Source organism: Phyllostomus discolor, chromosome 5 (assembly GCF_004126475.2).
Source record: "Phyllostomus discolor isolate MPI-MPIP mPhyDis1 chromosome 5, mPhyDis1.pri.v3, whole genome shotgun sequence".
In the NCBI taxonomy this organism is placed as follows: domain Eukaryota; kingdom Metazoa; phylum Chordata; class Mammalia; order Chiroptera; family Phyllostomidae; genus Phyllostomus; species Phyllostomus discolor.
The window spans coordinates 12615306-12637432 of record NC_040907.2 but is presented as its reverse complement, the minus strand read 5'-3'; the positions used below and the strand labels follow the sequence as shown (position 1 = coordinate 12637432).

At 41.0% G+C, this 22127-nt stretch overlaps 1 protein-coding gene across 24 annotated transcripts in view; it reads left to right on the top strand.

The window, feature by feature from the left end:
- Positions 1 to 22127, top strand: part of EIF4G3 (eukaryotic translation initiation factor 4 gamma 3) — a 294941-nt gene that overhangs the window by 236531 nt on the left and 36283 nt on the right. For 15 of the 24 annotated variants that reach the window (XM_036025438.1, XM_036025450.1, XM_036025440.1 and 12 more), the window contains 7 exons: positions 7447 to 7593; positions 7977 to 8213; positions 9237 to 9341; positions 11459 to 11591; positions 15130 to 15227; positions 20099 to 20192; positions 21516 to 21633. In XM_036025438.1, the coding sequence (XP_035881331.1) occupies positions 7447 to 7593; positions 7977 to 8213; positions 9237 to 9341; positions 11459 to 11591; positions 15130 to 15227; positions 20099 to 20192; positions 21516 to 21633 (932 nt within the window). The remainder of the gene's footprint in view (positions 1 to 7446; positions 7594 to 7976; positions 8214 to 9236; positions 9342 to 11458; positions 11592 to 15129; positions 15228 to 20098; positions 20193 to 21515; positions 21634 to 22127) is intronic. The other 9 variants (XM_036025463.1, XM_036025439.1, XM_036025449.1 and 6 more) reach the window with 3 other exon arrangements.

Genomic DNA, 22127 nt, shown 5'->3' with positions numbered 1-22127 from the left:
CCCTTCCCTTTCTAAAAATAAATAAATAAAATCTTTTTAAATAATTTGAATATTAAAATTCAAATCTTTTGGTACAGCAAACGATATCATAAATAAAATAAAAAGATAAAGCCAGAGCCTAGAAGAATCTGTTTGGAATACATGTAACTAACAAATGTTGACATCAGAATTAAGGAGGAAAAGAAAACAGAGCTCAATTTAAAGATGGGCAATTAATAGAAGTGAAAATCCATTGGCTGATAAAGAAAGATACTCAGTGTTATACATTATTAAGGATATGACAAGATAAACCACAATTCTGTACAAGTCACACCCATTAAACTGGGAAAAAACATTTAAAAGTGTTAATGAGGACGAATACAGTCACTTTGGGGAGTAATGAACAGTAATACTAAAGGTGTTCGTATACTTTTTCCCAGCAATTTAACTTCCTGGTATATGCCCCAGAGAAATGACCCACATGTGCACAGGAACGATATATAAGAATGTTTATGTATTGGCTTTAATAGTGAATAATAAGAAATAACTAAAATAAGCCTGCATATGACAATAAAAGCATACCTTAATTTATTTGGTCAGTAGATTTGAATAGTAATTAATATAGATATACACACACATAGACAGGTGTTATGTGAAATATATACCAAAATGTTCACATTGTTTTTCATAATGGATAAAAGTTTGAAACTGTCCATCAATAGTAGAATGAATTATCTGTTACATGTTCATACTAGGACAATGAACCCAAACTACAACTATACACATGGATGAATCTCACAAGAATAAGAAGCCATATTCTTTTAGCTAAAGAATCCATACTCAAAAGGATATGTATTATGTGATTTGTTTGTTTAAAGTTCAAAAATGAAACAAAAATTAGAGTGTTTGGGGATGCATATCTAGGTTGTACAGCAAAGAAAGGCAAGAAACCGGTTGTTATGGACAGACAGGATGATGGGATTGAATTTGGAGGCTTGGAGGCAGCAGTGCGTTGGAGCTCTGGGGGCTGTGGGTGCTGTTCCTTGACCTGGTGCTACACCTGCTGGTGGTCGTGTGCATTTGTTTTGTCATGATTCATTGAGTTGAACCTTAAAAAGGGAGAAAAAGGGAAAAAATAGTGAAAAAATAAGTGTTCTGGGCTTTTCAGCTTTAATGTTAAGTTTCTTTAAAAGAAAAAGATTTAAAGCAAATACGGGGAAATGTTATGGTTTAACAGTTGGCCAGTGAACACATGAATGTGTGCTGTGTTACTTTTTATTCTGTAAGGAAGGAAATGGAGGTTAGCTAGTTGTTTTTCCAAGGAACAGTGTTGACCAAAATTGAAATTTTACTATATGTTTCACTGATGCCAGCTGAAGCATGTCTCTTTTTATCAAGCTTCTGTTTACTGTACTGTTTCTCGTGGAATCACACAAGAGGGGCATGTCCTCTGTGCAGCATTTTCCAAAGCTTCGAGACCACAAACACTGCTTTTTTTTTTATCATTATTAGTTGAGAAATGATATCTATCAATGGAGTGAGAGAAAATGAAGGCAGTAGAATAAAAAAATTAAGCTATTACCTGGAGGAGGCACTCTTTTCCTATCCATTGTATTCATTAATTTATTTCAGTAATTTCATTGCTATTGTCAGTATGTTCTACTGAGACACCCACGGGTTACATTGCAAGATCTTTGTCCTGAATCATAGTTGTAACAGTTTGTAGACCTGTCCCACTTGTCATGGATTATCAGTGTTCCTCATTTGAAATAATGGAATCTAGTTAGAGTTGTATAGTACAGTCATATTAGTAGTAAGAGTAAGGAGAAGTGTAATTATAACAATATTCTTTGAGATACATGTGCCAAAATGATTACATCTAACTCATTTAATCCTCACAACCATTCTATTATTTCTGTTTCACAACTTTCTCTGAATTTACAAAATTGCCTAAACAGGGACTTTACCTTTATGGCAGTTTCACTAGAACCTTAGCTTAAACCATGGCCTAGATCCGTGGTTTTCAGCCAGGGTGGTTTTGTTCTCCATGGGACATGAATTGTCCGACTCAGAATGTCAGTAGTGTCTGCGTTGAGAAACCCTGGGGCTTAGATTGTTGAGATTTTAAGATTCAGGAGAACGCCGGTTCTCATTGTTTAGAGCAGGTTTTAAACCTTTTTGCCACCACCATGTCATTCATGTGGATCACACACTTCCATTTAAACCTCTTTTGTTGTTTTGCAGCAATTTTCTAGGTAAGGGATTGAGAACACAATTATATTGTGTCAGTCTTCCATTTCTTGAAGGGTAGGCTTTTTAGAAAGGAAGTTTTAGATTTACAGAGGAAATTGATGTGATGGTGTTGCCTTTCACAAGTTACTCTGTAAATATCATAGTTACTTCGCTCAGACACATTTATGCCTAAACACAGCTACTGCCTCTACCGAGCTCTCAGTGAAACCGCTGGCATCGAGGCTCCAGGGCATCTTTAGAGAGAGTAAACCATGCCGCTGGAGTATATTGCTGCTTCTACTAGTTCAACTAGGAATGACTGAAAAGACCTGCGAGACCTGCACAAACTGCAAAGCGTTTAAGCAGAATTCAGTACTTCTCTTAGGAGGAGGGCATCTGATAAGTGACAAATGGAGAAGAATGGACAAGAGAAAATGTCCTGTATCTAAATCTGTACTTAAATAAAATTTTTAACTGGATGATTGGTAATATTAAATTGCTGTGTTTTATTTTAATCATAATTTAAATTAAAATTCCATCTTGGAACACAAGAAGGTAAGCTCATATAGACAGGGACTTTTTCTGGGTTTTGGATTTTGGGTCCGCCCCCCTACCCCCACTGCTAAATTCCTAGTGCCTGCAATAGTTTCTGGCACATAATGGACCCTTGGACATGTTGCGAGTGGGTAAATGCATGAATGCAAGAAAAACTAACAACTTACATTTATTTTATGCTCTAAGGCTGTACTTCTGTTACTTTTTATCTGTGGTGTGTCAGGCATGCATTCCTCAGCTATGAAAAATGGCACTTAAGGTAGATTTTTTAGCATTCTTTGTCCTGTTAATGCCAGTTAGTGTTGCCACTTTCTAAGTGCTTTAAAGCAGGATGTGAAAAGAATGACAAGGCTGAGCCTAGGAAGAGATGCTAAGAGAACAAGGAAGACACAACTGAGCCTCATCAGAAACCAAGTCTGGAATTACAGGCGTGAAAAGCCGGCCTTGGGCAGCAGCAAGAGGCTGGAGTAGTCACCTGGAGGAAGGACGTGCAGCCCCCTTGGTGAAATACAAAACATGCTTTGCAGACAAGATCGATGAGAAATGGCTCAGCTCTTCGTAATTCGACCATGCCTTTTTGGTTCTTGTGGGCACCCTCAGTACTACACGCCTCTTCAGATACGTCGAATGCAGCTGTATTTTGATAGATGTGTTCATCGCACATACGGAATCCACTGGTAGAGGATACTGCGTCCCCGTGGACCCATGAGTAATACTTAGTTGACTTACCACTCTTTACTTCATAGTTTAGATTTAGCATGGGGGTGCCACTTGTTTATGTTACTGTTCTTCATTCTAAATGCTTTACCTCGGACCAGAACATCCTTCTGGAACACAACGGCTGTTGAGCCGTGGGTTCGAACTGGCATCTTCATGTTTTGAGACAGCACCGGAAATCCTCAGCATGCTAAGCAAGTTCAGGCTTGTCCTTCCCTTTTCTCCTCATACCTGATTAGCATAGTTAACACTGAGCTGACAGCCCTTCATGCTTCTCGGGGAGTTATGTTTTTAGGGATGAGTATTTACCTCAACGCTAGCACGTGTATGAGGAGGACAGGTCCTGTTGCTGGAAGAAAATGACCACCATTGCTGACAACACTCACATCCAAGGCTGCTGGCGGACCGGTGTGTGGACAAGTCTCAGCACAGAATGAGGTGATGTGCTGTTAGCTTCCAGCGTAATGTCACACTGGGCGTATACTACTGTGTCAAGATGAAATCGTAGGTGCTGTCCAGCGCAAGTAGGTTACGGTCGTTAATGTGGAAAATAATACAGTAATAAGTAATACAAGAATAAATTCACAGAGTCACAACTGTAAACCTACTTTCTCCCCACCCTGTATTCCCTGACTGCCTGAGAAACCATCTCTCCATCAACCCATCTGAAACATCTTAGAGTTGATCATGGACTGCCATTAAGGGAAAACTGCAGTTGTCCCAAGAGATCTTTATCCAGCCATTGCCCATCACCTTTCATTTCTGTGGTTATCCATGGTTCCATCTGCAAGCACCTGCCTTGTCCGCTGTTATGGACTAAATGTTCGTATTACCCCCTTCCAAGATAAATTCCATATAATCCCCCCGTGATGTGATTAGTAACTTTACGAGAAGAGGAAGACACTACAGCTTCCTCTCTCCCTCACACGAGGATACGAAGAAGGCAGCTGTCTGCAAGCCAGGAAGAGGGTCCTCACCGAGAACAGAATCTGCTGGCACCTTGATCTTGGACTTCCCATCTCCACAACTGGGAAAAATAAATACCTGTTTAAGCCACCAGTCTCTGGTATTTGTTACAGCAGCTTTAACAGAATAAGATACCCATCCTCTGTGTTCATTTCTAACCAATTTCATTGGGTCTCCTGTCAGTTTCATTGGGTGACCAGTCAGTGCCCAGGAGATAACACATGCTAACTGAATGCCATCATCCTGTTGAATTTATAATAAAAAATTATCATGCATCGCTATTCTCAGAACATACGTTCTCACTGGCCTGGTCCATCATATTTCCCTGTTAACCAGAGGACATCAAGATCTTGTTCCAAAACAAGTCTTTAGGGGGTTGTGTCACTAGATGTCCACTCGCCTTGAGGTGTATGTACATGCAGATCTGTGGGCATTGTGCTAGGTGTCCAGACAGGAATATACACAAACATTCTATGCGTAGTTACATGTTCTTGGGGCCCTATATGTGTGAAATGTCCCATGACCATTATTTGGGGATAGCAGATACTCATTTCTCTTGCCTTTTGTGGTTCTCTCCCTAATTGCTTTGTGAGCTAACGTTGTTATATACACTCTTTGATACCTATATTATTACAATTTAGGTTACTCTTAATTTTTAATCATGAACGTTTGCCAATTACAGCTTCAAGTGTTTACATACAGCTATACTTGCTTGTTGGGCTCTGTGTTCCAGCCACTGTTTTCTTTACTTAGATCATTTCATTTAATTTTTCCAACTGTCCTAAGAGATAGATGTTACCCTGATTCGTGGAAAGAAACAGGTTTGATGAAGCGACGTAACTTGGTCAGAGTCACATGACGGAGCTGGGATTCTGACCTGCCTCCAAAGCTCCTGTTTGAACAGCAGTTTTGTAGTGTTCCTCAACCTACAGTCACTGGAATGTCTCCTTTTGCAAATGCAGGTAGCTCACTCAGATTTACATAGCTGATTAGTTACAGAGTCGGGATTCACATCCTGGTGTTAATGCTCAGCATTCCAGTGCTCTTTGAACTCTAGTGTTCTGAATATCCCAGTTACAGCTTTCTTGCTTGTAACTTACAAAGTGCTCCCTCCAAACCTGTTTCATTGGATGCTTAAAGCCCTACTCTAGGTTAGACACAGGTATTATGCCTCCCTTGTTTTAGATAATGAAACTGAGACTTGGCTTAAAAGAGTTGGCTTCTGTTAAAAAGAAAGTAAGCAAATCTTCTGATCTTTAACTCAACCCTTTCAGCATAGCCTTTCCCTGCATAGAAAGTGTACGAAGCTGTGTCTTGTATACCTTCTGTGTAGAGAAATTCGCCCTCGCCTTCCATCATTTCTGCCTGTTCCTATCAACCAAACTGTCATGAGTTTTAACTTATTCTTTCTGACTCATTTTAATTTTGGTCCCTCTCACCATAAAACAGTGACTTGGATTTTCATAGTGTTTGTTGTGCACATTCTTTGCATTTTCTATACGGTAATCCATAATGTGAAGAAACATCTCTTTAGGGCTGATAGATTGTGACATCAGTTATGTCCTTAGGGTTAATAAAGGTGACGCTGGTGAATATGTCAAGAAGCTGGATAGAACTTTTTGACTGGTCTACTTGTGTTTCTTTAAAGTAGCAAATTGGATGTAACTGCTGATTTTCAGGACATTTTTAGCTTCTTCTAGATGCTAATGTCATGTTGATTCTCTGGTATATACCACCTTGCTTGTGAATATGTTTCTTGGTTCTCGTTTGCACTGCATTGTTACTAATTCTGGGTCCTAAATAGTAGAAAACATACCTACTTTCGGATTTTGCTTTGGAAATTGTTTCCTTTCCTGTAGTGGTGTTTCTTTTCTGGAAGGCTGATTAAATTTCTACCTCCTTGTAGGTAAAGTAGGCCTGACTATGAAATGATCTATAGTCGCTTCCAAGTGTGTGGTCTGAGTTTAGAAATGAGAACATGTTAGCTTTTCTGTGGTTGTCTAGAAACGTATCTGATGATCTCCTCGTCTTCCTAAGTTAATGTTTTTTCCTGAAAATAAAAATAAAATGTAATGAGACATCTGTTCCTTCAATTAATTAGAGTAGACTTAGCAAGCCCGCTCTGTGGGAATATAGGAAATACGCTGGAGAGCGTACTCTCAGTTCCAGCACAAACACCCCGTAGCGTCAGTCTCGGTTCTCAGGAAGTTTCTCTGGCCATTCATTCTTCAGCAGCTGAATCCATACGTGTTGATAACATTAACTTTTGTGAGTATAAATGCAATGCTTCCTATTTTTTACAAAGTTCTCTCACTAAACCTATGGCAGATAACCATGCATTGCCGAAGTTTGGGAGCCACTTTGTCATTCCATAAAAACCGTTTTGCCATGTTATACATGAGTTGTTCAGAATGGTGCTCGGGGCGGGGGGGGAGGCATTTATCTGTAAAATAGACTATTTTAGTCAACTGAAATAATAAACATAGTATATATCAGGGTAAGTAGTAGCATTGCAGTGTCTTGACGTTCTTCTGAGCAAATGATATCTCAAAAATCGTCAAATGTGTTCCCTCTTCTGCTTTTTCCTAGAATAACAATCTCACCCACGACAGTTTTCCTGTGGCCATGAAGTTCATGCCATTTCTATTTGTTCCTTTAAACCAAAGCAACTACAATGGTAGTAAGGAAAACAAAAGTAATAGCCCTGCAGTGTCTAGATAAGTGCCAGGTTATAGTGGTAAGAGTAGCACGTGGATTTCAGAGTCAGCTGGAGGCACAACCATCCACAGAAGATAACAGTACATTTATATGACAGGAATGTGTGCCTTTTCTGTATAAAATTTAAGACATCATACCATTGAAACATGAAATGCCTGAAGCTAAATTGTATACCTCTTGTAGAATTGTTTTGCAAATAAATTAAATTGGTATTTTGAGAAAATCATTGAACTCATTTAAGTAACCTTGCCGCTTTTGCATTTTCTCATCTGGATGCAGCTGAAGGTGCCCATGGCAGACAAGCCTGGTAACACAGTGAATTTCCGGAAGCTGCTGTTGAACCGTTGCCAGAAAGAGTTTGAAAAAGATAAAGCAGACGACGATGTCTTTGAGAAGAAACAGAAGGAACTTGAGGCTGCCAGCGCTGTAAGTATTTTCACAGGAAGTGCACGTGCAGTTTTAGTGTTAATAAAGAGAATTTTCACAAAGCCAGCTACTGCATCTCTCTACTGTAGGTGTCTGTGGCAGATACTATATTGAGGTCTAAAAGAGTAGTTTTATTTCTTTTAGTGATTCTTGTTAGAGCAACTCAACCTTCTAAGACAGGGATTCAGAACCATCCTGAGGGGTCACCGAGTGCCAGAAATCTCCTGAAATGGATGCAGAATTTCGGGTATAGTTGCAGTCAGGCTCTCAAAGGGTCTCCCTAACGCCCAGAAAAGGGGCGAAGACCATGAATCTAAGCGTGTGTTCTTAGTGTCTACTGTACAGTTTTCACCATCAAGATTCTATTACTCCTTACACAACAGCCAGAGGAGAGGACGCGGCTCCATGACGAACTGGAAGAAGCTAAGGACAAAGCGCGGCGGAGATCCATCGGTAACATCAAGTTCATCGGAGAACTCTTCAAACTCAAGATGCTGACCGAAGCCATCATGCATGACTGTGTGGTGAAGCTGCTGAAGAACCACGACGAGGAGTCCCTGGAGTGCCTGTGTCGCCTGCTCACTACCATTGGCAAAGACCTGGACTTTGAGAAAGCAAAGGTAAAAGTTCAAAATCTCGGAAACCCCCAGCAGGGATTCTGTCGGTTGCAAAAGAACTAAAACAGTCAATAAAAGTGTTCCATCCTGCCCCAGCCACCGGGGCTGCTTGTTTTCCTTTCGTGCCGTCTCACTGCCAGTGCTGGGCCATTGTGCCTTTACCACGTTTCCATTAAAGCCACAAGTGAAGAGGTCCCAAGTCACATAAAAGCCAGTCCATGAGTTGTTCAGATTATCTGTCCCTTGTCCTTTTCCTGCACAACCATTTCACGGGTCACTTGTATGTGTCAGCATATTATGAACAGAAATAAAGGGAGAGAAACTACTATGGGCCAGGACTGAGGGTGGTACAGAAATGAAGAGAGGCCAGTAGCTTTCTTAAATTACTTTATGCTCTGATTAATGACACAGCTATCTATTCATAATAGATGAAATCGTTAAAAAAATAATTCAAACATAACATGGAGTTCTACAAATAAGGGTCTAGGAAATTAGAAATGCTTAAAAGAAATGTGAGGGATGTTTCATGACATCTTAATCAGTTAGGATTATGTTTGCCTGTCGTAGAAAACCCCAAATGTTAGTGGTTTAACAAGATCGAGGTTCATTTCTCAGTCATGCAAGTAGAACTCAGAGGTGAGAAGTCTGAGGGTGGTCTCGTGGCTCAGAGATGATTAAAAACCAGATTTCTTCAGCTTAACATGCCGTCATCCCTAAAGTATAGCCCTTGTCCTTATTCCCAGCAGAAAAGATTGGAAAGGGGCAAAGGACACGACCACCTCTCTTGAGGAAGGTTCCAGGGAGCTGCAACACAACATGTTCGCGTTGGCCTGAAATTAGTTACTTGACTGCAGCCAGCTGCCCAAAACGTGGTGCTTTTATTTTGGGTGTCATGTGCTGAATTGAAAGTTTTACCATGTTAACTTTTGGCTATACGTTGTATTCCTAGGTTATTTAAAAATTCTACATGGTAAAATTGCGTTTGAATTCCTCATCCAGGAATACTAATGACTTTGCCTCTTGTAGCCACGGATGGACCAGTATTTTAATCAGATGGAGAAAATTGTGAAAGAAAGAAAAACCTCATCTAGAATTCGATTCATGCTTCAGGATGTAATAGACCTAAGACTGGTAAGTAGAAAAATAGTAAGCTAATACTCCAGTTTCTCTTAAGGAATTGGTTTGTCCTAGTATCTACATGTGTAAAACCTTAATGCTTTCGTTGTAGGAGTTTCAGAACTCCTGAACTTCTGACGAAGTTCAAGGAGAGGTGTATGGAAGGACTAATGGCACATATACCAGCCTGTTATGTGTTTCTTCTCGTTACTCTGATTATCAAACCCTGTTGCCGTTTTGAAATCAGCCATTCTGACTTCATTGTGGTGACTTAAATTTAGTCTTGGAATGCTAAACAATCAGGAAGCCTCATCTTCAAAATGAATACATTTAACTTCCCTGAGCCTTATATTTTTAGTCTCTAAAATGGGCGTGTTGAGGGGAGTGAGGGGAGGAAAATGAAGACAACATACTTGAACAACAGTGAAAATATAACTTGAAAAAAATAAAACAGGGATGTTGCCTACCTTTTAGATGTATTGTAAAGGTTTAGATGTATTGTAAAAGAAGCAGTTATGTAAAGTGCCTAGCTCATAGGAAATGTTTTCTTCTCCATTGTTTTTCCTATAAATCTTCCTGTCCTGCTGCATTTATTTTCTTCATTTCTCATACCAGAAACAGTTTTTACTACTACCACCTCCTTTTCTCTCTCCTTCTTTTAACTCCTGCAGGGAATATACTGCAGCTGACCCTAAACTAGGGAAAGGGAGTACAGGTCCCTTCCCTGCCCTGCAGCCAGACCAGATGGCGTTGGTGGGTGGTCCATTTTCCTGCTAAGCCCACGTGGCCTCAGAATCCTTCCTATTAGCAGCCCCACTGCCATGTGATCGGGATCTGAATGCTGATTGAAACCTGTTTGCCATCCTTGCCTCTAGCAATTATAAAAATGTAAATACAAAAAACTCCACTCAGTCCTCCAACCACTTATACTTACATCAAATGTTGGGACTGTAGGTGGGTAAGAAGGAAAGGGAAGTATAATTATAAGGAGGCAACTGGTTTTGTCCTTCATAGAGAGGATAACCAAAGGACGGAGTGGTGTGACACTTTGTGTAGGTTGCCAGAACCACGGTATGGGGAAAAAAAAACATATTAGTTGCCTTGATTCAGAGCTCCGATGGAGCTTGTTATGAACCAAGTAGCAATGCCCCACGGCGTGATCTTTCTTGATTACTCTTCTCTCTACTCCTTGTAAGTATACAAAATAATATAAAAATACATTTGGGCTAGTCTTTCACTCTGCCTTTTTATCCACTGGCTATTGGATGCTTGGTATAAAGTAGTTAGGGTTAATTGAGAAAAATTTAATTCTTGAGCTCTAATCCCCAAACTGCACATAGCGCCATCTGTAAGACAGATGAAAAACTGCTGAAGTATTTCGTACTTTCCAACAGTGAAAAAGTAAAGATTTCTAAATTTTTAAAATTTTTATCTATTTTTTAAAATAAATATGTTTTATTGGTTATGCTGTTACAGTTGTCCTGATTTCCCCCTTTGCCCCCCTCTACCCAGCACCCCCCACTCCCTCAGGCAGTCCCCCATCATGCGTGTAAGTTCTTTGGCTCCTGTGTTTTACATCCCCATGGCTTTTCTCTAACCACCTATTTGTACTTCCTGATCCCCTCACCTCTTCGGCAGTCTTCCCTTCCCCCCTCCCATCTGCAGCCTTCTGGTGGCTAACTCGTTTTTCCTTTTTGCTCAGTTCCTCCACCCCCAGACTTCTCCTTTCATCCCCACTAGCTGTCACTCGCTCTCCATTTATGTCTGTCTCTGTTTTGCTTGGTAGTTCAGTTTGTTCATTAGATTCTACACATGAGTGAAATGATATGGTACTTGCCTTTCTCTGACTGGCTTACTTCACTTAGCATACTTAGGATAGTGTTCTGTAGGTTCATCCACACTGCTGCAAAGGGTAAAATTTTCTTCTTTTTGTTACGGCTGAGTAGAATTCCATTTTGTAAATGCCCCATAGTTGTTTTGTCCACTGATCTGTTGGTGGACACTTGGGCTGCTTCCATATTTTGGCTATTGTAAATAACACTGCAGTGAGCATAGGGGTGCTTATGTGCTTTCAAATTAGTATTTTATTTTTTTAGTTATCTGGCTGATAACCCTATTTTCTCCTTTTACAGTGTAATTGGGTATCTCGAAGAGCAGATCAAGGGCCTAAAACTATTGAACAGATTCACAAAGAGGCTAAAATAGAAGAACAGGAAGAGCAAAGGAAGGTCCAACAGCTCATGACCAAAGAGAAGAGGCGACCAGGTGAGAGGTGGAGTCCACTGGGCATTAGAGAACGTAAGAGTTTGAAGGACAGTCTTGGCTGGTGTCACTGAGTGGATTGAATGCCGGCCTGTAAATCCAAAGGTCACTGGCTCGATTCCCGGTCAGGACACCTGCCTGGGCTGCAGGCCAGGTCCCCAGTAGGGCGCATGAGAGAGGCAGCCACACATTGATGTTTCTCTGTCTCCCTTTCTCCTTCCCTCCCCCCTCTCTAAAAATAATAAATAAAATCTTCAAAAAATGAAAAGAGCTCGAAGGACAGATACCATGAATTCTGTAGTTAGCACTGACTGGTGTGGCTCAGTGGGTTGAGTGTCATCCTGCAAAATGAACGGTTGCTGACTTGGTTCCTGGTCAAGGTACCTGCCTGGATTGCGGGCCAGGACCCCAGGTGGGGGCTTGCGAGAGGCAACTGATTGATGTTTCTCTCACACACCGATGTTTCTCTCCCTCTCTTTCTCCTTCCCTTCACCTCTCTCTAAAAATAGATAAACATTTTTTTAAAGGATTCTATATTTAAATGAAATCAGACAGAATAATTCAAAGATAGAGTGGTAACTGGTACATGAAATTTCATCTGGAGGCAGGTTATTAAGTAAAAGCAGAGGTTGCAAGAACTAAACATGATGTCTTTGACTGTTTTGAAGTCAGTCAGCAGTAAGACTTGACTGAGCATCTTCTGTATACTTAGTACTGACGAAGGGTATAAAAAGATGTGGAAGATATGGTTCCTTCCCTCTAAAGCACAGGTGGCAATCACAAGGCCCACAGGCTGAATCCGGCCCTCCACCTGGTTTTACCCGGCCCGGCACCTTGTTTCTACCTGGTGGCCGCGCTGAGCTCTCGCGTAACTGTTAAGGAATAGTTACATTTATACAGCCCTAAAATTATGTTAGGCCCTTTGATGTGGCCCCCAGTGAAAATGGGTTTGACACCCCTGCTCTAAAGCTTACAGTTTATCCAGGAGGGCAAAACTAATAAAGGGAACATTTGTCAAGCACATAGATATTATCAATTATGAGATGTATTCTCCATTAAGGTTGTTAAAATTCAGAGAAGAAGAATAATAGAAAATGGCAAGAAATCTGTGTTTGAGAAAGGGGCACTTGAACTGGGCCTTGACAGATGGTAGATGTCTGGAAGGAAAGGAAGAATTTTAGTTATGAAATTAAAATAAACATATTGTAAAGAGGAATAAACAAACCTTACTGCAAAAAAACTTTAAATGTTCAGAATGAATGGAAGATGTCTGAAAGTGTAGAACCTGATTAAGGATTTTTGACTTGAGTTGGTAGACACTGTAAGTCTTTGAGCAAAGGAGTAACGCCATGCTGGAGGGATGTAAATAAAATAAGCCTGTTGCCCTTCACTTGGTGAGTCAGGGGGCACACCGAACTCAGAAATACTGCTGTTGCTGGAATCCTGTGTGGAAGGAGTTGAAACTTAGTAGCAATAGAAATAAAAAGGAAGAAACAGGAAAATAAATGAAAGATGAAATAAAAGGCATTTACCTCTGGGAAAATAGAAAGTCCATGGGCTAGGTTCTAGAACAGGGAAATGATCATGCTTCTTTTAAGCCTGCGTGTTTTGAGATGACAGTGGGGAATCCAAGAGGGAGTGCTCGTTTGTCCACAGTGCAGTAAGTCAGCAGCCGGTGACTGGGTCACACAGCGTAGAGGTGGAGAGCATGGGCTCTGGAGTCAGGCTGTCTGTGTTTGAACTTCGTCTCCGACATCCTAGCTCTATGACCTTGTACAAACCCCTTACCCATCTGCACACACCATCTGTAAAATGGGTCCAGTGTTAGTGCTGAGGATTTGTGTGAGGGTGAAATGAGGCAGTAGTCTATGTAACGTGTTCAGCTTAACAACCAGCAAGCAGTAAGCACTCAATAACCTTTAGCTGTTACTTATCACAGACACAGTAGACCTCACAGTGAAGTTATGAGAGATGAATCCTCCTAGGAAAAAAGTGTACTTTTAAGTCTCACAGGACGGCACACTTAACCTTCCTCACCCTAGTGCCTAGCACAGTGCCTTTCCAGCAATGACTTTTATTTACTATCAAACTAGGTTGAGAGGGACCATATCAAACCTAGCCCATGGATGATGTCCACGGTTGACTGAAGGAAGGAAGGAGCCCTTAGAAAAGTGACAGATAAAGAACAAGTGGAGAGGAGGACGCACCAGGGTATAAGTGTCACAGGAACAAGGAAGAAGCAAGTCTGCTTATGGTAATACCAGGTCGCACAGAGAAGATCAAGAAGTATGTGTCAGAGATGTTTTCGAATAGATGGTCTGGCGGCCTTTCATCGCTCATTTAATGGATACTTACTGAGTGCCTTTCACCCAACAGGAGAGGGAGAGTCACTTCCCTCATGCCGCTCACATCGTGCTGAGGGCAGAAGACAATAAGTAAATACTTAAGTATCAGTATTTGTCAGATAAATTTGTTCTATAGAAAAAATTAAGCAGAGAGACAGGGAGTGGGGAGTGCAAGGCTTGGTGTGTAGAGATTGTAATTATAAATAGGGAAGTTGGGGAGCCCATTGCCATTAGTATTGTTTGAGCAAAGACTTGAAGTAAATGAGGAAATTAAGTTGTGTGTGGGGGGGGGGTTAAGGCCGAGGGGACTATAGTAAGCACAAAGGCCCTAGAACAGCATTTTCAAGGAACAGCAAGGCGGCGAGTGTGGCTGGATCAGGTGGCATAGGGAGTAGAGGGGTAGAAGACGGGGTCCCGGAGGGAGAGCGCTGGATTATTTAGTGCCTGTGGGCATTCGTAAGGCATCCTTTCCTCTGAAGTGGAATGGAGAGGTAACAGAAGTGTTTTCAGCAGAGGAGTGCCACAGGACCCGAGTTGTGCTTTACAAGGGTCATGGTGGCTGCCGTGATGGGAACAGATAAGGAAGCAGGGAAGCCATCGCAGAGGTTTTTGTACTGAGGAAATGTTTCTGGCTTACACCAAATTGGTAGTGTTGGTAGTGGTTAGAAGGGGCCAGATGCCGAACACATGGTAAAGGTTGAACCGACGAGATTTGCTGACAGATGGATGCAGAGTGTGAGAGAAAGGAGTCGAGGTTTTTTGCTTGAGAAGCTGAAAGATTGAAGAAGCAGGTTTTGAGGCAGTGATTTAAGCAGACTGCCTTTTGACACCATGACGTGAAATAAACGTTGGAATAAATACTTTCCATCTGATTCCTCACAGAGTGTTCTATTAACTCTATAAACAGGCATTAACTCTGTAAAAACTAGCTTTGTTTCCCCCTTGTGTAGCACCCAAATCTCTATTTATATTAGTTGATTTCTTCAAGCTCATTAATATTTCATGGTAGATCCGGTATAAGCAGCATGGTTCTGTTGGATATTTTCTTGTGGCTGTTAAAGAGACTGAGCAATGCTTTAACAATTTTCGTTTTTCCTTGGTTTTGATTGGAGCTGATGAGTTGCCACCATGGCTCCCTCTGTCACTGTCAAACTGATTTAAGACAGGTGAGAGACGGGCTCACTCTTTTCTCCCGGCAGGTGTCCAGAGAATGGATGAAGGTGGGTGGAACACTGTACAAGGGGCCAAGAATAGCCGGGTACTGGACCCTTCAAAATTCCTCAAGATCACTAAGGTGAGTGTTACATTTCGAATAACAACAACAGGCCCTGGCCAGTGTGGCCCAGGGGTTGGAGCATTGTCCCGTAACTGGAAGGTTGGGGGTTCATTTTCTGGTCAGGGCACATACTTAGGTTGCAGGTTCAGTCCCCAGTCCGGGAATGTACAGGAGGCAATTGATCAAAGCTTCTCTCTCACATTGATGTTTCTTTCTTTCCCTTCCTCTCCCCCTCCTTCTCTCTCTAAAAGCAATGAAAAAATGTCCTTGGATGAGAATAAAAACACACACACAAAACAACAGCCTCAAAATATGACTCTCCAAATCACTTGTTGCTCATATAAAATAGGCATAATGCAGATTCTATGGGGTGGTTTTTATCTACAAGTCAGCATTGATCACTGTATTCTTACATACTTGTCCTAGCATTTATCCTTTTTATTTCTATGAGGGTTTACTGAAGAGGAAGTAACTAGGTTAATTCTAAAAGTTTCATAACTTTTCATAAGTTTCATAACTTATATGCTTAATATAAGAAAGATGATAACAGCGATATTTCAAAAGCCATAGTCAGTTGCAAGCTTTTATACAGTGTATCCTTAGCTTTGGGGAAGAAGCAGCTAACTGTTTAAGTCTAACCATGAAAGAAATTAATGGTTTGCTATATCCAAGGCCTACTAGAGATCATTCTGTGATAAATATTTAATATACTACATTTAATTTCCTCTCTCTAGAGAATCTGTGGACAGTAAGAGAATTTTCTCCTAGCAGATGTTTTCAGTAGAAGTCGATCACTATAAAGAAGGTGAAGAATGTAGAGAAAGCAAAGCAGAATTACATTTTGTAAAAGTGGAAACTTATATCCCAGTGGATTTGAAAAATTATTTGCAAGTTTAGTTTGATCCTTAGGTGTAATATACTTTCCATAGTTCTGAAACTTGGCAACTTGCCCGTATGATACTAAATCTAAAGCGAATGTGAGAATATCAAATGAAAGAAGATAACTGGCAGAAAGGAAAAGACTTTAATGAAATTGGAAGAAGATGGGATATGTCTCTGCATGTTCAGGTTTTGTCAAAGCATTGCTTTAGAACATCACCTCTGTGGGTCTCTCTTGATCAGCTGGCAAAGGTCCTATTCTCAAAGTTTCTGGTACATTCATCTATATGCCTCAGTATGAATTCCATTGCTAAATGGAACTTGATTCCCAGCCACTTTCTTTTTTCTTTTTTTAATGGTAAATTTCTTTTTTTTTATTATAGTTTATTGATTATGCTATTGCAGTTGTCCCAATGTTTTCCCCTTTGCACTCCTCCACCCAGCACCTCCACTCCCTCAGACAATCCCCCTACATTTGTTCATGGGTCGTACATATAAGTTCTTTGGCTACTCCATTTCCTATACTGTACTTTACATCCCCGTGGCTATTCTGTAACTACCTATTTGTACTTCTTAATCCCCTCGCCTCTTCACCCATTCCCCCACACCCTCTCCCATCTGGTAACCATCAAAACGGTCTCTGTAGCCATGATTCCATTATTCTTGTCTTAGTTCTTTAGATTCAATTATTGATAGATATGTATTTTTTCCCATTTTGTTCATTGTTTTGATCTTCTTTTTCTTAAATAAGTCCCTTTAACATTTCATGTAATAATGGTTTGGTGATGATGAACTCCTTTAGTTTTTCCTTGTTTGGGAAGCTCTTTATCTGTCCTTCAATTCTAAATGATAGCTTTGCAGGGTAGAGCAGTCTTGGCTGTCGGTCCCTGCTTTTCATTGACTTTGAATACTTTTTGCCAATCCCTTCTAGCCTGCAAAGTTTCTTTTGAGAACTCAGCTGAGAGTTTTATGGGAACTCCTTTTTAAGTTAACTAACTACTTTCCTCTTGCTGTTTTTAAGATTTTCTCTGTATGTTTAAACCTTGGTGTTTTAATTATGACATGTCTCGGAGTGGGTCTCTCCCATCCGAGTCTCTTTGCATCCACCTTGTTTGTGACTGTGCTTCTGGACTTGTGGGTCTGTTTCCTTCACCAAACTAGGGGTGTTTCCTTACATTATTTTTCAGATAGATTCCCAATTTCTTGCTCTTTCTCTTCTCCCGGCACCCCTATGATGCCTATGTTGGACCTCTTGAGTTGTCCCAGAGGCTGCAAGGACTGGCTGTGACCATTGACCACCAATCTCTGCCCTCTGTGGAGTATCAGCTGTGCCTATACTTTCCTCACATTTTTAGGATTCTTTTTTCCTCTTGTTGTTCTGACTGGTTGTTTTTTGGTTCCTTATGTTCCAAATCATTGATTTGATTCTTAGCTCCATCCACTCTACTGTTGTTTCCCTGTAAATTGTTCTTATTTCAATTACTGTATCCTCCATTTCAGACTGGATCTTTTTTATGCTGTTGAGTTTCTTTTGCATCCTTATAACCAGTGTTTTGAACTCTGCATCTGATAGATTGTTTATCTCCATTTCGTTTAGTTCTTTTTCTGGAGTTTTGGTCTGTTTTTTTTCATTTGGACCATGTTTCTTCTTCTCATTTTGGCATGCTCTCTATTTATTAGGTAGAGATGTTGTCACTCCCTGCCTTGGTATCATGGTCTAATGTAGTCGGTGTGCTGTAGGGCATAGCGGAATAGCCTTTCCTATCACTCAGGCTGAGAACTTGAGTTGTGCCCTCCATGTGGGATGAGTACACCCTCCTCTTGTAGTTGAGACCTGGTCGCTGTTGGTAGTTCAATGGAAGGGACTTTCCCAGGCCAATCAGCTGCAAGGACAGGCTGTGACCACTGACCACCAGCCTCCACCCTCTGTGGAGAGTCAGCTCTGCAGGGTCAGGTTGTGGTGCTCTGGTGAGGTCTGTAGCTGTCCACTGGGTGTGTAGGCTCTGGGATTTCCTGGGTGGTATAGGCAAAGTTTAGCCCCCAGCTGTGTTCTGTCCTGGGCCACTCTGTATGAGCTACAAAGCAGTCTACTTGTCCTGGGCTTAGAGTTTTCCAGATGAAGTGAAGCTGTGAACTTAGGTTGGCTCATGCTATTGCTGGACCTAGGGCCACTTAGCAAGAGGTACAGGGACTGGGGGCTCTCTGAGGCCAGCTGTGGCTTTTCTGAGAGAATTTAGGAATTTGTAAAGCATAAGCCAAGATCAGTCATTCATATGGAAAAGCCACTGCTAACAGTTTGAGTGAGGCGGAGCCTCAGGGGATCTCCAGTGCAGGGCAAACAGTGGTAGCCAGTCTGATGGAGTCTCAGGTGTGATACTCCTCTGTGGGCCCTGCGGCTCTGTGGAGGGAACATTCTGAAGACAGACAGTGGCCTCTGCCCTCATTTCTGTCTGGGAGAAAGTTGTCCGCCAGCTCTTGCCTTGATGTCAGACACTTCCGTTCCTCCCCATATGCTACTGGTGCCTTTCCAGCTTCTCCCCCAGTGCTGGAGCTCACAGGGAGTGAGGCTGAGTAAGTTCGTGTGTGGGTTCTTTAAGAGGAACTGCTGGGACTCCAGAAGTCTCTTCCGTTAACTTAATCCCCACTTTTTTGTAGCCAGAAGTTATAGGGACTTATCTTCCTGGCATTGGAACCCTGGGCTGGGGCACCTGGTGTGGGGCTGGGACTCCTCACTCCTGAGATATCCCTCCGGAATTTTTACCCACTGCACATGGGTGTGGGACCAGCCCATTCCAGGTCTCTGCCCCTCCTACCAGTGTGGATGGATGAGGTTTCTTTAATTCCATAGTTGTTGGATTTCTATTCCTCTTGATTTCTGATGGTTCTGAGGGATGGTGGTTCTATAGTTTGGTTGTAATTTTGATGTGGTTATGTGAGGAGGCGGGCCATGTTTGCCTACGCCTCCATCTTGACTGGAAGTCCTCCACCCACTTTTATTTCCGCAAGAAAGGGTTTTAACCAAGATCTTGTGTTTAAAGAATTACCCCAACATCAGCCCCAGTACCTTTGAAAATTTTATCAGTATTTAATAATAACGTTTGTTTATTTTTTAAGTATTGTTTGTGGATACTATAAAAAAGAATACTGCTGGTATTAAACTTACAACAGTATTTCCTTAATATTTTGAAGAATATGTAAATTGTTTTTAATTAATTTGTGCATATTCAAGTAGTACACTTTAAATAAGTGTCCTAGAAAAAGTTCAAAGCCATTAAACAAATTCATTGGTAACTTAAGAGAGATTTGTGTGAAAGCATGTCATGTAGTAAGACAGTACTTTCAGAATACAGTAATACCTTTGTTACCAAGAGCTGTATTACAGCTTTTTGCGTTGTATGTGTTTCAATTTGTGTTACAATGTAAGAGAACATTGTAATTCTGTTCTATTGCACTGAAGATGGGTGTGGAGGACTAAACCTCAAAGATAACAGAGGCTTTATTTCCCAACATTCTGTTCTCGCTTTTCGTATTCCTCTTTGTTGACTGTTCCCATTCCCCCTCTCCAGTCTCAGCCCCAGCTCTGTTAGGTTTTCCTAAAACATGAAATCTTTGTCTTTCGACATATTCTCTCACAGTCATATGGAAAGATTAATGAGTTAATTTTGTAGTATTTTTATATTCCTTTTTTTTTTTAATCACTGGGCATTATTATACAAGAGAAACCAGAAATTGCTTACATGTAGCAAACTGGCACACCATCTTATAGGACTCAAATGCATTCTCCAGACCCAACCACTGGTTTCAAGTTGCATTTCGTGGAAGCTAGAATCCAAGGAAGTGCTTCATGGGCCGCAGGAACCCGCTTTAACATGAATGACTCCAATTTATGTTTCTTAAATCCGCATTCCGAGCCAAATTTTGTTGCTAAAATTGGTTTTATTGCACTGAAAAAGAAAAACTTACTCTTCTAGAGTATTTCCTAAAATTCACTCTTATCACTTATGTCACAGCCCACAATTGATGAGAAAATTCAGCTGGTACCTAAAGCGCAGCTGGGCAGCTGGGGGAAAGGCAGCAGTGGTGGAGCAAAGGCGAGCGAGACTGGTAAGCAGGAAGTGTCCCTTCTCGGTAAGCTGGTCGCGGTCCTTCGGCATTCCCCCTACGGGCACTCCCACGGTCACACGGGAGTGATTTCAGGCAAGGCTCTGCAGAGCAGTCGTGCCCAAACTTACCGGCAGCCCTGTCTGGCATTGTTATTTCCTCCTCAAAAATTATTCTTAGGTGTTTAAAAAAAATTTTTTTTTAATTTTAGTACGTAGGCTATTTTAAGACTTTAATCTCTTAGGGTCCTTTGTTGTTCACAAATTCAGTATAATTACAGAAATTGCTGGGAGCCCAAATTAAAAGGCAGACTCATTTTACTGAGAAAAAGAATGTTAATGCCCAGAACATTTAATTTCAGGGTGTTGTAAAAAGAATCAGATTAAAATAGCTTTTCAGATATTTTACCAAAAGTCATATTTTGAAAAATCTGACCTTAAGACTGCAATGTTTGGACCATTACATCTTAAATGTAAGTTATGTTTGTCCAAACACATCTTAAAAGCTGAAGAAGCCCAATGGAAAGAATAAAAACTTCATTATTAACCTTCTTTCCACATTTCTTTTCTACTACATAATTTTGACCTTCTTTTCTTTAAATTAAAAAAAATTGTTATTCATTTAAATCTACATGCATAACTTTACATAAATAAGAACATAACATTTATATTAATTACCTTTTTTTAAGTGAAATACAGTCAACCTTTAAATAACTTGGGGCTTAGGGGTGTCCCACCCCTACCTCATGCAGTTGAAAATCCACATATAACTTCTGATTCTCCAAAACACAAGTTGTACCTTGGTGACCACAGGGGATTGGTTCCAGGACCCCCTCCAGATACCAGTCCTGGGTGCTCAAGCACCCTGTGTAAAATGGTCAGTGCAGACAGTCATCCCTCCACATCCGCAGTCCCCCAGCCATGAATCGAAAGCAGTACAGGTATTTATTTAAAAATATGCGTATAAATGGACACACAGGTCATCAAATCTTGTTCAAGGGTCAACTCTACTTGTTTTTTCTTGTTGCATCCTTCTCCTGTTAATTACTCTTACCCCCTTGCCGTACTTAGGATAATTTAATTATGTTTTTAAAGGAGCAAGAACAAATCATTGTAACGAGTGAAGATTTCTAATGAGTTTTTTCCATACAATCTCTTTGTAATACTCTGCTTGTCAGACTGTGGTCCTTGGACCAGGAGATTGGCATCACCTTGTTAGACTTGTTACCAATGCCTAGTCTCAGGCCTCACTCTAGGGAGACAGATGGGTTAGATGCTGCATTTTAGTCATGTGATTCGTACTTTTTTTAATCCTCAACACATATAGATGCCTTACGGTCAAGTGCTTCCAGTTTAAACAGATTCTCTGCTTTGCAACCTCCAGCACCCTCAGGGTCTACATCATCCACACCTTTAGAGTTTGATTCCCGGCGGACCTTAACCAGGTAAGAAGTGTGTGTGCATAGTAACTTAAGACTCACCTGCTTGTCACTGTGTCCGTCTGTCAGTCTGTCTCCCACACACCCACAGATGCTCACACAGATTATGATGATAATCCCTATGGACGGATTCCTGTCATCCCTAAGGCTGATTTCCTTTCTTTTTTTCCTTTAATCTTCACATTCTGTGATTTCCAAGATAAGAACAAAATTGGGTGGTAGATTTGGGATGGGGTTGAAAGAAAGGGTAAGTTAATCAGGCAGATATGTAACGGTTTGCTCCGTAAGAAAGGCTGACTCAAAAAGTCCTTGAGTCTAGATGAGAGGACTTCCTGCCAAGACAGAGGTATAGATAGATAGATATACTTTGCCTCCTCACACAAACAAAAGAAGGACAACAACAAATTTAAAAACAAAAAATAACCAGAACTTCCAGAAAATTGAACTTTGTGGAAGTCCAACAACCAAGGCATTAAACAAGAAACATTCATCAGACCAGC